Raw genomic sequence first — 14,563 nt, 5'->3', positions numbered from 1 at the left:
GGGAGCACATGCCCCTGAAGATGCCCGTGACTCCATCCGAAAGCCCGTGCTGGAGCAGCGTGTGGCTGAAGATCGGCCCGCGGGAAGGACCCACGCCAGGGAAGTTTGTGAGGAACTGCAGCCCGCGGAACTCACGTTGGAGATGTTCGTGAAGGACTGTCTCCCGTGGGAGGGACCCCACGGTGGAGCAGGGGAAGAGTGAGGGGTCCTCCCCCTGAGGACGAAGGAGCGGCAGAGACAAGGTGTGGCGACCTGACCCCAACACCCATCCCCTGTTCCCCTGCGCCACCGGAGGGAGCGGGTAGAGAGAAACGGGAGTGGGGTTGAGCCGGGAAGGAGGGAGGGGTGGGGGGAAGGTGTTCCAAGATCTGGGTTTACTTCCTAATATCCTTGGTTTGATTTGACTTGTAGTCAATTAAATTGATTTTGTTTCTTCCCCAAACTGAGCCTGTCTTTTACCCGTGACCATAAGTGGTGAGTGATCCCTCCCTGTCCTTCTCTCGACCCACGAGCCTGCCTTTATATTTTCTCCTCAACCCACCATAGATCGGGGGGGGGGCAGGGGGAGGGGGGCGGTGAAGGAGCAGCTGCGTGGTGCTTTGTTACCGGCTGGGCTGAAACCATGAGACTCATCAGAACACAATCCACCACTCTCTGAAACAGAAGCCCCAGATACAGGAATGTCTCATAAAAAAAAGGCTCCACAGAGTCCAAACAACACAGGCGAGTCTCTCATTCGGGAACTCAAACCCAGCACAGCCGAGCACAACAACCCTCCAGGAGGACCAAAAAAGCACAGGGCAACCACAGCTCCCAAGCACCTTAAAGATACCTCCATTCTTCCAGACTCATTTTCCACCTACGTGCTGAATGGCAAGCTCTTGCTTCCCATTCAGGCAGGCATGCACTGCCAGAACAACACAGCAAGAACCTCAGTACCCAGGGGCATCAGTCCCCTTGGAATAGCATGACCCACCCATCACACAGCCAAACAAAAGCCACGAGGGTAACACCATGGCATTTTTAATGACAACATCCGCTTGATGCCACAAACATCCACCCCATGTAATGGATTGTGATCCCTCCTCCATATACGCTTGCTGCCGCCTGACCACACTGTGCCTGGAAGCAGCAGGAAAGCAATGAGAGCAGGCAGTGGTGCTTTGCTGCTCCACACCTACAGGCATGACAATCCTGGCAACATTCGGTTGATCCAACAGCAAGATACCAGGACAAAACAGGAACAAAAGTACATCTGCCTCTCAAACTCATCCTCTTCAGGTATGAACAACTTAGCTGTAGAATCACTGGTTGCTTCTTCAAAATAAAAAAACGTTTTCAGGACAGCAGAAGCAACGGCTTTAAGGGACATTTGCAATTAACATTAAGAGAGATTCCTGGGGAAGCTGGACACCAAAAAAATTACTCATGTTCTGCAAAAGCCTGCAAAATGCTCGACAGTGCACAGTGCTCCCTTATGCACTTCTATCACAAGGAGAGCAGGAGGGAGACCTGAAAGCCAAGCACATTCTGTCAACATCAAGCTCAGCTCAAGAGAGTGGAAAAGCCATCCCCCACAATGATGACAAACCGCCCAAATGTCTGCAACCTGGGCAATGGCATCTCCAGCTAAGTGGACATTCTCCACTTCTTCCCCAATGACACAGACCATGTTCTAACCAGCATCTCCATTTCCCTCACGCAAGACTTTTCCCCACTCAAGGTCACACTCCTCATGACGCATGCCCAGGCCACACTTCAGCCACTCACAGGATTGCTGCCACAGCACCCGGGTACTGCTCCAGCCCCACAACATGCCCCACCTCTAAGCCCCGTTCTCAACATGACCCAGGCCTTTGCACATCCTCGCTTTCCCTCACAAATGGCACAGAATACATACGGAGGGCTGCAAAGCCGCACAGTGTCTGACAGACTCTTCCCAGCTGCCTGAACTTCACCCTGAATGTTTTCTGACTTTTCAAGCAATCTCAGAGGGAAACAACACTGCTGTGCATTAGAACGTAAAGATCCTTTGATTAGAGCTTGACAGCTCTGACACCTGTCCACACGGAATTTACTCTTTCAGAAAACCACACCAAATACCGAAGCAGAAGCACACTCACAATGTCCACCGCGTGGGAGAATTTGTACCAGAGAAAACCAGAGCTGGGCAGGCTTTGGCGTGTAAGTGCACAGCTCTGAATGACTTAAGCATAATAGGACACACCATCTCTACCCAGGCCAACTGTGCAAGTGAACACGTAGAGGGAATCGAGCACAGAAAGATTACACCCACCTCCCTACATCCCCTTACAAATCCTGCCCAAGGAGGATCAAGGAACCATCATGGCAACATCAACGGCTGTGGAAGCTGCTATAGATGCCCACCACTCCACAAGGACAGCAGGTTGAAGCACTACCCTCCCACAACACCCCGCCAAAACACAGGAGAAAAAAAGTTCGTCAGACAGCATTCACCAGCCTGCATGTCACCCCCTCTTAACAACACATCGCCTACATCAGGCAGGCTGCAGGGGAACCTACTGACCCTGGTGGGAGATATTCATAAACTCAAAACACATTGCGGGCATTTCAGTTTCACATACTGTCTCAAGATCCACAAGGCCTCATACTCCAGACCCTTGGAGCCTGGAAAGGATCCTGGGCAGGAACACTCTCTGCCCATCCTGCCTCATGCTTTCCTCTAGGCAGCCTCCACTCCCCACTCTGCAACATGCGTTCTCAAGACAAGCACATCATCTCCCATTCTTGTCTTCTTACGACATGGCCCACGGTCTTCCCAAGGATTTCCACGTCCCTCAGACAAGTCTTCCCACTGCTCAAGGTCAACCTTCACATCCAGAAATGGCCAGGCCCTACTCAGTACCACTGCCACGTTCACCTCCGCAACATGCCACACTCTCCTGTGGCTTCAGCAACCTCGGACGGAAACGTTACACAACTGGGAGCAATAATAGTTATAGGGGTGATACCAGAACAACTCCAATGGCAATGGGCATAAATTGCATGCTGTGCAAGAAGAACCCAAATGCTGACGAACACACCAGCGTCACCAACAATATCTACCGTGTACAAACATTTTCACTTGAGTTTTGGGGGTGAGCTGTTTAGCTTTTGGGGGTTGTTTTGGTCTGGTTCTTCTTCTGAAAAGAGGTTTTTCCATCGCTTTTGCAATGGTATGGCTGGCAATGCAAATATTGAAGCAACATCAAAACAGGCCAGTGTACAGTCACGCCTCCTCTCAGGCCAGGATCTCAAGTCCAAAACCCAGCCGGGGAGGGCAGGACAAGAAAAAGGAAATACCTGCCTTGGGTCACACACTTCTGCCTCAACGCTTTATGCGACTAACTACAGTTAAAATACACTTGGAAAAAGAACACTTGGAAAACTCCGTACAGACTTCCCTACTTTCATAATAACCCTGTTGGGCAAATCAAAACGGAGAAACTACGCCATAGGATAGACTCCCGATTGTCACCTTGCATCACGTCTCTTGCAGAAGAGAATCAAACAGGATGAGGACAGAGTTTATGACAGGAAACCACAGCCGATACCAGCATGATCTGCAGTCAGCAAAGGTAAGAAGTTCTCCCGCTGCTCAAGGTCACCCTTCACAGCAGGAGATGCCCAGGCCCTACTCAAAGCCACTGCCACATTCACCTCCATGAACATGCAACAGTTTCCTTCCAGTCCAGCTTTTGTGGACACTTCTGTCAACGACAGCACCGCAGAAAAACATACAGATGCTATCGCATACACCGTGTCCAGCAGACTCTCCGCAGCTTACTCTTCATGGTTTGCAATGCTTCAGCAACCTCACACGGAAACCTTACACGTCTCGGAGCAATACTATTTCCAGAGATGATCATAGTGTCATTGATGTTGGAGAAGATCCTTCAGACCATCGAGTCCAACCATTAACCTAACACTACCAAGTCCACCACTAAACCATGTCCCTAAGGACCACGTCTTCTAAATATCCCCAGGGATGGCGACTCAAGTACTGCCCTGGCCAGCCTGTTCCAATGCTTCACAAACCTTTGAGGGGAGAATTTTCTCCTAATATCCAATCTAAACCTCCCCTGGCACAACTTGAGGCCATTTCCTCTCGTCCTATCACTTGCTACTTGGGAAAAGAGACCAACAACCACCTAGTTACAACCTCCTTTCAGGCAGTTGTAGAGGTCTCCCCTCAGCCTCCTTTTCTCCAGACCAAACAACCCCAGTTCCCTCAGCTGCTCCTTGTACGTCTTGTTCTCTAGACCCTTCATCAGCTTCATTGCTCTTCTTTGCACACGCTCCAGCACCTCAATGTCTTTCTTGGGGTGAGGGGCCCAAAACCAAACACAGTCTTCGAGGTGCGGTCTCACCAGTGCCATGTACAAAGGGATGATCACTTCCCTACTCCTGCTGCCCACACTATTTCTGATACAAGCCAGGAGGCTATTGGCCGCCTTGGCCATCTGGGCACACTGCCGGCTCATATTCAGCTGGCTGTTGAACCAACACCCCCAGGCCCTTTTCCTCCAGGCAGCTTTCCAGTCACTCTTCCCCAAGCCTGCAGCCTTGCACTGGGTTGTTATGACCCACATGCAGGACCTGGCACTCAGCCTTCTTGAAGCTCATCCAGTTGGCCTCGGCCCATCGATCCAGCCTCTCCAGACCCCTCTGCAGAGTCTCTACCCTCAAGCAGATCAACACTCCCGCCCAACTTGGTGTCGTCTGCAAACTTACTGAGGGTGCGCTCGACTCCCTCATCCGGATCACTGATAAGGATATTAAACAGAACTGGCCCCAAGAATGAACCCTGGGGAACACCGCTTGTGACCGGCCGCCATCTGGATTTACCTCTGTTCACTACAACTCTTTGGGCCCGCCCAGCCAGCCAGTTGCTTACCCACCAAACAGTACAACCGCCCAAGCCATGAGCAGCCAGTTTCTCCATGAGAACGCTGTGGGAAACGGTGTCAAAGACTTTACTAAAGTCCAGGCAAACAACATCCACAGCCTTTCTCTCATCCACTAAGCGGGTCGTCTTGTCAAAGAAGGAGATCAGGTTAGTCAAGCAGGACATGCCTTTCCTAAACCCATGATATTGGGACAGCTCTAGTGGCAATGGGCATTGATTTCATGCTGTGAGAGAGCAACCCAAATGCTGACGAGCACATCACTGTAATGGATGATATCTAACGTGTCGGACAATTTGGGGATGGTTGGGGTTTGGGGGTTGAAAACAAGGCTTGCGTGGATTCTTTAAGGTTGTCGCTGCTGATCCAAATATCGAGAGAACATCAAAACAGGCCAGCATATGTCATGACACTTCACTGGTGAGGAACGTAGTCCACAACCTGGGGGAAAGGGGGAGCAGCAAAAGAAAATTCCCATTTCTAACACCTGCCTTATTCGGTCACACCTCTCTCCCTGAAAAATTTATCCTATGAACTAGACTTACAACACAGTTGGAAAAAAACATAGGAAAAGCCCGCAGTGCCTTCCCTACTTTCATAACCACTCTGCTCAGCCAACCAAAATGGAGAAATTACACCATGGGAAGAGAAAACCCTCAAGTCTCAACTGTCACCTTCCATCACGTCTCTTCCAGAGGAGAATCAAAGAGGAGGATGACAGAGTTTGTCACAAGAAAGCACATCCGATCCAAGCGCAGACAGCAGTCAGCAACGGAAATGGCAGAAAATAGTGCCTGGGGGGCTGCCACCACCACAGCCTGCATGTCTCACACTTCTTCATCAATCTTGAGTGGAAATGCTACACGCCAGCAAGCAAGAGCGTCTGCAAAGCTGGTGGTGTGGCACCTCTAACGCAATCGGCAGTGATTTTATTCTACAGAAGAACAATTCACACCCACAACTGCAAACCTCAGCTGGGAGAATGAAGTCCTGCCCACCGTAGAAGAAGATGAGGTTGGAGACTGTGAATGAGCACAAGTCCATGGAACCCGATGAGATACATCTGAGGGTCCTGAGGGAACTGGCAGATGAAGTTGCCAAGCCACTATCCCTCATATTTGAAAAGTCATGACAGACTGGGGAAGTTCCCAGTGACTGGAAAAGGGGAAACATTACCCCCATTTTTCAAAAGGCAAAAAAAGGAAGACCTGGGCAACTGCAGGCCAGCCAGTCTCCCTTCTGTGCCTGGCAAGACCGTGAAGCAGATCCTCCAGGAAATTATGCTAAGGCACATGGAAAACAGAGAGGTGACTGGTGACAGCCAATGTGGCTTCACTAATGGCAAGTCATGCCTGACAAATTTCTGGTGGTCTTCTATTGCAGGGTTACAGCATTGGTGGATAAGGGAACATGACTGACATCAGCTACCTGGACTTGTGCAAAGCATTTGATACTGTCCCACACAACGTCCCTGCCTCTAAAATGGAGAGACATGGGTTTGACGTGTGGACCATTTGGTGGATAAGGAATTGGCTGGATGGTCACACTCCAAGAGTTGCGCTCAACAGCTCAGTGTCTGGGTGGAGATCAGCAACGAGTGGTGTCCTTCAGGGGCCTGTATGGAGAACAGTATTACTTAACATCTTCGTCGGGGCCATGGACAGTGGGATTGAGTGAACCCTCAGCAAGTTTGCACATGACACCAAGCTGAGTGCTGCGGTTCGTACTCCAGAGGGAAGGGATGCCATCCAGAGGGACCTTGACAGGCTTGAGAGCTGGGCCCGTGCAAACCTCATGAAGTTCAACAAGGCCAAGCACAAGGTCCTGCACCTGGGTCGGGGTAATCCCAAACGTGGGTACAGCCCTGGCAATGAGTGGATTGGGAGCAGCCCTGTGCACACGGACTTGGGGGTACGGGTGGATGAAAAAGTGAACATGAGCCAGCAACGTGCGCTCACAGCCTAGAAAGCCAATCATGTCCCGGGTGGCATCCAAAGGAAGTGTGGCTCGCAGGTTGGGGAAGGTGATTCTCTCCCTCTACTCTGCTCTTGTGGTGCCCCACCTGGAGTACTCTGTTCAGCTCTGGGGCACACAGCATAAGAAAGACATGGTCCTGCTCAAGCGGGTCCAGAGGAGGGCCACAAAGATGATCAGGGGGCTGCAGCACCTCCCCTGTGACAGGTTGAGAGACTTGGGGTTGTTTAGCCTGGAGAAGACAAGGCTCCGCAGAGACCTTATAGCGTCCTTCCACGACTTAAAGGGGGCATACACCAAAGATAGGCAGGGACTTTTTATAAGGGAGTGTAGTGATAAGATGAAGCGTAATGGTTCAGTACCACTGAAAGAGGGTAGTTTTAGATTAGATAATAGGAAGAAATTACCTCCTGGGAGGGTGGTGAGACACTGGAACACGTTCCCAGAGGAGTTGTGGATGCCCCTTGCCTGGAAGTGTTCAAGGCCAGGTTGGATGGGGCTTTGACCAACCTGATATACTGGAAAATGTCCCTGCTCATTGCAGGGGGCTTGCAACTACATCCTCTTTAAGGTCTCCTCCAACCCAAACCATTCTGTGATTCTACGGTCATGGCAACATCAACAGCTGTGGAAGCTGCTATAGATGCCAGCACTACACAAGGACAGCAGGTTGAAACACTACCCTCCCACAACATCTTTCCCAAAACAGGAGCCAAAAGGTTCATCAGACAGTATTCAGCAGTCTGCATGTCACCCCCTCCTACCAACACATTGCCTACGGCAATCACGCAGCAGCACAAGGGACTGTCTCTGCTGGGAGATAGTCGTACAACATTGTGGGCATTTCAATACCATGTAACTATCTCAAGACCCAGAAGGCCTCCAGCTCCAGATTCTTGGAGCCTGGAAAAGAATCCTGGGCAGGAACACTCTCTGCCCATCCTGCCTCATGCTTTCCTCCAGGCAGCCTCCACTCCCCACTCTCCAACATGCGTTCTCAAGAAAAGCACATATCTCCCACTCTTGTCTTCTTATGGCATAGGCCATGGAATTCCCAAGGATTTCCGGTTCCCACAGACAAGTCTTCCCACTGCTCAAAATCAACCTTCACATCAGGAAATGCTCAGGCCCTGCTCAATGCCAGTGCCAGAATCACCTCCACGACATGCCACAGTTTCCTTTCCCGGCTCAATCCGACTTTTGCTTATGCTTCCCATCAATGAGACCACTGAAGAAAACACACACAGGTATCACGTACACATTGTCAGCAAACTCTCTGCTGACGACCCATCATGTCTGGCAATGCTTCAGCTCTCTCCAAGGGAAATGTTGCAGACCTGGGAGCAAGACTGTTTCTACGGGTGACATTGTCACAGCTCTAAATAGCAATAGCATCAATTTTTTGCTCTGAAAAAACAACCCAAGAGTTGATGAGCACCCCACTGCAACAGATGACATTGACTACGTATCAGAATCTGGTTTGGGTTTTGTTTTGTTGGGTTTATTTTGTTTGGGTTTGTTCTGCTTGTTCGGTTTTGCTTGTTTGTTTGTTAGTTTTTCCCCAAGAAGATGTTTCCAGGGCTTCTGTAACCATGAGGCTGTTGATTCAAATATTAGAAGAACATCAAAACAGACCAGTGTATGTCACATGACTTCCCTGGCCACGAACAAGAGACCAAAACCTGGGGGATGCTGGAAACAACAAAATGAAAAGGAAATTCCTGTCTCTAACAGCTACCTTGTTGGGTGACACTCTTCTCTCTGAACACTTTACACTAGCAACTAGCCTTACAACACACTTGGAAAAAAACAGAGGAAAAGTCCGTATTGCCTTCCCTACTTTCATAGTTCCTCCGGTGGGCGAACAAAAATGCAGAAATTACACCACGGGGAGAGAAGACCCTGAACACCCAACTGTCACCTTCCATCACAACTCTCGCAGAAGGGAATCAAATAAGGACGAGGACAGAGTTTATGACAAGAAACCACAGCGGATACCAGCACGGTCAGCAAAAAGCAACTCTAAGAAGCAGTAAATAGTGCCTGCGGGACTGCCACCACCACAGCCTGCGTGTCTGGCACCCCTTCAGCAAGCTCGGGTGGAAATGCTGCACACCAGCAAGCCCGAGCGTCCGCAAAGCTGATGTCGTGGCACCTCTCATTGCAGTTGGCAGGGATTTCATTCCACGGGACAACAGCCCACAGCCACGACGGCAAAGCTCAGCTTCGGACGGCCACCGCTGCGGGGTGCGGCAACACCTTGCTTGCTTCCTCCCCCACACCGAGAGCCCGGGGGCTCCGGCAAGGACGCAAAGGTCCCGTGAACACCCTTAAGAAGCACCCGCCAAGCCCGAAGCACCCGCCAAGCCCCCACCGCCTGAGCTCGACTCCCACCAGCGCCTGCCCAGGGGCCGGGCGACCAGGGCCACAAGAAGGGGGAAGGGGCGAGAGGCGACAAAGGGGGGGGGCACTGACCGTGTCCACGAGAGCGGGCGCCTCCGGCTGCGTCTCCTTCGCCGCGGGGCCGGGCGGCGGCGGGAAGTTGGGGCTGAAAACCATCAGGTCGCTCTTGCCCGCGCCCTCCGCCACGCACAGGCTCCGGCTCTGGCGCTGCGAGTACGACCAGCTCCCCACTTCGCTGGCGCACACCAGCGTCGCCGGACCGGGCCCCGACAGCACGGCCGCCCGCGGCGCCCACCGCGACGCCCCGTACAGCACCACCGCCAGCAGGAACAGGCTCGACACCGCGCAGATGGCCACCACCAGCCACACGTTCGTCGCCGCCGCCGCCGCCGCCGCCGCCGCCGCGCCGCCCTCCGCGCCCGCCGCCGGCCGCAGCCCCGCCCCCGACGACGACGAGCCCGCGGCCGCCAGCGCCGCCTCGGCGCCCTCCACCAGCGACACGCTCAGCGTGGCCGTGGCCGAGCGCGCCGGCTCCCCGTGGTCCCGCACCACGATCACCAGCCGCTGCCGCGGGCCGTCCGCCTCCTCCAGCGCCCGCGCCGTGCTCACCTCGCCGCTGTACAGCCCCACGCGGAACGGGCCCTTCCCCCGCGGCTCCCACAGCTCGTAGCGCAGCCACGCGTTGTAGCCCGAGTCCGCGTCCACCGCGCGGATCTTCGCCACCACCTGCCCCGCCGGCGCCCCCCACGCCGCCCACGCCCACAGCGCCCCCGAGCCCGAGCCCGAGCCCGAGCCCGGCCCCGACGCCGCCGAGCCCGCGGCCCCGACGCCCGGCCCGCCCCCGGCAGCCGGGAGCAGCGCCGGCGCGTTGTCGTTCTCGTCCACCACGAACAGCTGCACCGTGGCGTTGCCGCACAGCGGCGGCTCCCCCGCGTCCACCGCCCGCACCTCGAACTGCAGCACCTGCACCTCCTCGTAGTCCAACGGCTGCAGCGCCCACAGCCGCCCGCTCTCCGCGTCCACCGACACGTAGCTCGACGCCGCCCGCCACCCCCCGCCCGCCACCGCGCCCCCGCCCACGCCCTCCGCCACCGAGTAGCTCACGCGCCCGTTGCCCGCCTCGTCCGGGTCCCGCGCCCACAGCCGCGCCAGCTCCGCGCCCGCCGCGTTGTTCTCCCGCGCCAGCACCGTGTACACGGCCTGCGCGAACGCCGGCGCGTTGTCGTTCACGTCCGACACCGGCACCCGCACCCCGCGGCTGGCGCGCAGCGCCGGCGCCCCGCCGTCCTCCGCCCGCACCTCCACCTCGTACTCCGACACCCGCTCCCGGTCCAGCGCCTCCCGCAGCACCAGCGAGTACGAGCCCGCGAACGTCGCCACCAGCCCGAACGGCGCCGCCGGCCACACCGCGCAGCGCACCCGACCGTTCGCCCCCGAGTCCCGGTCCGACACGCTCAGCAGCGCCACCACCGTCCCCACCGCCGCGTCCTCCGGCACGGGCACCGACAGCGACGTCACCCACACCTCCGGCGCGTTGTCGTTCACGTCCAGCACCTCCAGCTCCACGCTGCAGTGACCGACAGCGGGGGCCCAACCTTTGTCTCTCGCTTCGATTTGTATCTCGTGGAAACGGACGTTTTCATAGTCCAGGGCGCCCGTCAGTCTGATTTCGCCCGTCTTGGGATCAATGGTGAAGACACCTCTGTTAACAGCAGGAAGGGAACTAACGATGCTATAATAGAACTCACTATTGAGACCCTCGTCTGGATCCGTGGCGTTCACCCGCACCACTAACGTCCCCTCTGCAGCGCTCTCTGGCAGCTGCACTTTATACACCGACTGGTTGAACTGGGGCGCGTTGTCGTTGGCGTCCAGCACCGAGATCACCAGCTCCATCGTGCCCATCAGCGATGGACGGCCCCCGTCACTCGCCGTCAACACCAAACGGTGCTCAGCCATCGTCTCGCGGTCCAGAGATTTCGCGAGCACCAGGAACAGGGATTTCCTGTTCTCATCAGAGGATTTAACATCCAGCGTAAAATACTCGCTGGGGTTGACGGTATAGGAGAGCTGCGCGTTGGCTCCGACGTCTGCATCCGACGCGCCCTCCAGCGGGAACCGAGAACCGGGGGGGGGAGTTCTCCGGTAAACTGAGGTTTTTCCGGGCGGCGGGGAAAGAGCGGGGCGTTGTCGTTGATGTCGGTCACCTCCAGCTCCACGTGGAAGACGCGCAGCGGGCCGCTCCACCAGCACCTCCAGGCGCAGGGCGCACGGCGCGCTCTTCCGCACAGCTCCTCCCGGTCCAGCCGCGAGCTCACCACCAGCGCCCCGCTCGCCCCGCTCACCTCCACGCTCGCCCGCCGGCCCTGCGCCACCAGCCGCAGCCGACGCGCCTCCGGCTCGCCCGCCTCCAGGCCCAGGTCCTGCGCCAGCCGGCCCACCACCGTCCCGGCCTTGGCTTCCTCCGGCACCGAGTAGCGCACCTGCCCGCCGCCCAGCGCCCAGGCCGCCTGCAGCACCAGCACCCGCACCACGGGCCCCCAGCACACGCCCATCGCCGCCGCCGCCCGCACGGGCCCCCCGCACGGCTCCCCGCCGCCGCCCGGACGCACCGGCTCGCCCGCCCGCCCCGCGCCGCCCCCCCGCGCTCACAGCCGGGCTCTCCGCCGCACCGGGGCGGAGCCGCCTCACCGCTCCCCCACGCCGTTTCTGAGCCTGCAGCGACACCGTGTGCTGCTTCCACGACGCCTCGCACGCTCCCCACGATCGCCAGCCCGCCGCCTCTCGCCTCGCTCCCTTCCGTGCTCCTCCTGCTTTGCCTCCTTCCTTTCTTTTTCCCTTCCTCCCTGCGCCTTTCCTCTTTCCTTCGGCCTTTCTTCTTTCCGCCCCCACTATCCTCTTCTTATGCGTTCTCGCCTTCTTCCTTCCTTTCCTGACATTTCCCTTCTCTTCTTCTCTCTTCTCTTCCATCTCTTCTTCCTCTGTCTTCTCTTTCCAACCTCTTTCTGCTTTCTTCTCTTTCCACCTTCGATGTCCTCTTTCTGCTCTTCCTTCTCCTTTTCGTTCTTGCCCTCACGTGCCCAAGTCTTTACTCCCCTTTCCCTTCTCCTTCCATCCTTCGCTCTTCTCTACCCCCGCTGGCACCTCGCCAGTCGCCTCCGGCGCCGCGGCGGACACCGTCAAAAGACGGGGCCAGCAGCGCTAATTACGGGCCAGCAAGCGCCGGAGCGCGGTACTCTAACCGAGGCGGAGGCTGTTAGGGGACCAACTCTCTTCACCGTCTACAGGTCACGTCACGCTCGTCATCTCCTCTATCGTCTCTTCTTTCCTTTCTTTCGTCCTCTTTTCTTCTTTTTACTTCCACCAATTCCTTCCTTGTCTTCTTCCTTCCCTTCTGCCATTTTCTGTTTCCTTTTCTCCCTTTTTTCGTTACCCTTTCTTCTCCTGAGTCTTCTTCCTTCTGCCTTTCCTTAGCTCTATCACTAGCTCTTTCCTTTTTTCCCTGCCCTGCCTCATCTTTGCGTCCTAATGCTTTCTGTTTATACACAAACAGCCGAGCCATTGTATCTTCCTTTCTTTTTCTCCTTCACCAAAATAATTTCTAAATGGCTACAACACACTCACGATGAAGCATGGACACCCCTTCAGGCAAGACCTCTCCTTCCTCTTCCTCACCACTTTTCACCAAGCCTGACACAGCACCCTGAGTAACGAGCGTGCTAAGGTCCTCCACTCCGTTCATCGTGTCGATACAACGTTGGTGCATGCTGGTAATCTCTGCTATCATCTCTTCCTTCTTTCTTGTTTCTTCTTTCTTGCATTCTTTCTCGTTTTCTTGCTTACTTGCATAGATTACTTCCTGTCTTTCCTTTTCCTCTTCCTTCCTGTCTCATCTCCCTTTTTTTTTTTTTGTCCTGCCCCATCCTTCCCTCCCATTCTTTTCTACTTCCACCCTTCTATCTTCTGTTTCGTTTTTCCATTACCAAGAAGTTTTAAAAATGTCTACACCACACTCGCCATGAAGCACGGACATGCCCTTTGGCAAGAGCTCTCATTCCTCATCCCTATTACCTTCCATCCTTCTATACAGTAAACAACCTTCCTGTTTTCCTCCAGTCCATGAATCTGCACCTCCCCTTATCTTCTGGAAGAACACACTCTTCAGCATACCAGCCATCTCAAGGACCCAGCAAATCACAGAGTGAGGCAATCAGATGGCAAAGAACATCTCTGCCTCATCAGAACACAATCCACCACTCTCTGAAACACAAGCCCCAGATACAGGGATGTCTCATTAAAAAGGGTCCACAGAGTCCAAACAACGCAGGCGAGTCTCTCATTCAGGAACACAAACCCAGCAAAGCAACCCTACAGGAAGGCCAAAAAAGGACAGGGCAACCACAGCTCCCAAACCACCCTAAATATACCTCAGTTATTCCAGACTTATTTTCCACCTGCACACTGATGGCAAGCTCTTGCTTCCCATTCAGGCAGGCATGCACTGCCAGAACAACACAGCAAGAACCTCAGTACCCAGGGGCACAAGCGTAATACCACAGCATTTTTACTGAGAACATCTGCTCAACACCCAACACATCCACTCCATGAAATGGATTCTGGTCCCTCCTCCATACGTGCTTGCTGCCACACACTCAGGCTGTGCCTCGAAGCAGCAGGAAAGCTATGAGAGCAGGCAGTGGTGCTTTGCTGCTCCACACCTACAGGCGTTACAATCCTGGCAACATTCGGTTGATCCAACAGCAAGATACCAGGACAAAACAGGAACAAAAGTACATCTGCCTCTCAAACTCATCCTCTTCAGGTATGAACAACTTAGCTGTAGAATCACTGGTTGCTTCTTCAAAATAAAAAACGTTTTCAGGACAGCAGAAACAACGGCTTTAAGGGACATTTGCAATTAACATTATGAGAGTTTCCTGGGGAAGCTGGACACAAAAAATTACTCATGTTCTGCAAAAGCCTGGAAAATGCTTGACAGTGCACAGTGCTCCCTTATGCACTTCTATCACAAGGAGAGCAGGAGGGAGACCTGAAAGCCAAGCACATTCTGTCAACGTCAAGCTCAGCTCAAGAGAGTGGAAAAGCCATCCCCACAATGATGACAAACCGCCCAAATGTCTGCAACCTGACAGCTGCCACAATTCCGCCTCCTGCATCTCATCCGCTGTTACCAACACATTGCCAATGCGAGAGAAGAGAAAACAAAACGATGGGAGTTTTGGTAAGAGCAGCGTGTA

General features: G+C 54.6%; 1 protein-coding gene across 1 annotated transcript; it reads right to left on the bottom strand.

The window, feature by feature from the left end:
* Window positions 1-5,342: 5,342 nt before the first annotated feature.
* Window positions 5,343-11,860, bottom strand: LOC115334427 (protocadherin alpha-2-like). Its single transcript, XM_041119410.1, has 4 exons — window positions 11,492-11,860; window positions 9,736-11,411; window positions 9,378-9,639; window positions 5,343-5,369 (listed from the first exon to the last, which is right to left on the bottom strand). Exons 1-4 carry the CDS (start codon window positions 11,858-11,860, stop codon window positions 5,343-5,345), a joined length of 2,334 nt encoding a protein of 777 aa, XP_040975344.1.
* Between the last annotated feature and the right edge of the window lie 2,703 nt (window positions 11,861-14,563).

Source organism: Aquila chrysaetos, chromosome 22, assembly GCF_900496995.4.
Source record: "Aquila chrysaetos chrysaetos chromosome 22, bAquChr1.4, whole genome shotgun sequence".
Taxonomy (NCBI): Eukaryota; Metazoa; Chordata; class Aves; order Accipitriformes; family Accipitridae; genus Aquila; species Aquila chrysaetos.
The sequence above is the reverse complement of the archived record's forward strand: the minus strand, read 5'-3'. Positions and strand labels throughout refer to the sequence as shown.

Excerpts from the sequence above, each read along its gene's own strand:
- LOC115334427 (XM_041119410.1), bottom strand. The coding sequence starts at position 11,860 with ATGGGCGTGTGCTGGGGGCCCGTGGTGCGGGTGCTGGTGCTGCAGGCG. Across the intron at positions 11,412-11,491 it reads TGACCGACATCAACGACAAC|GGCGCGTCGGATGCAGACGT; the intron begins GCCCCGCTCTTT and ends TTCCCGCTGGAG. Across the intron at positions 5,370-9,377 it reads CGCCCGCTCTCGTGGACACG|GTTGTGGACTACGTTCCTCA; the intron begins GTCAGTGCCCCC and ends CCTTTCCCCCAG.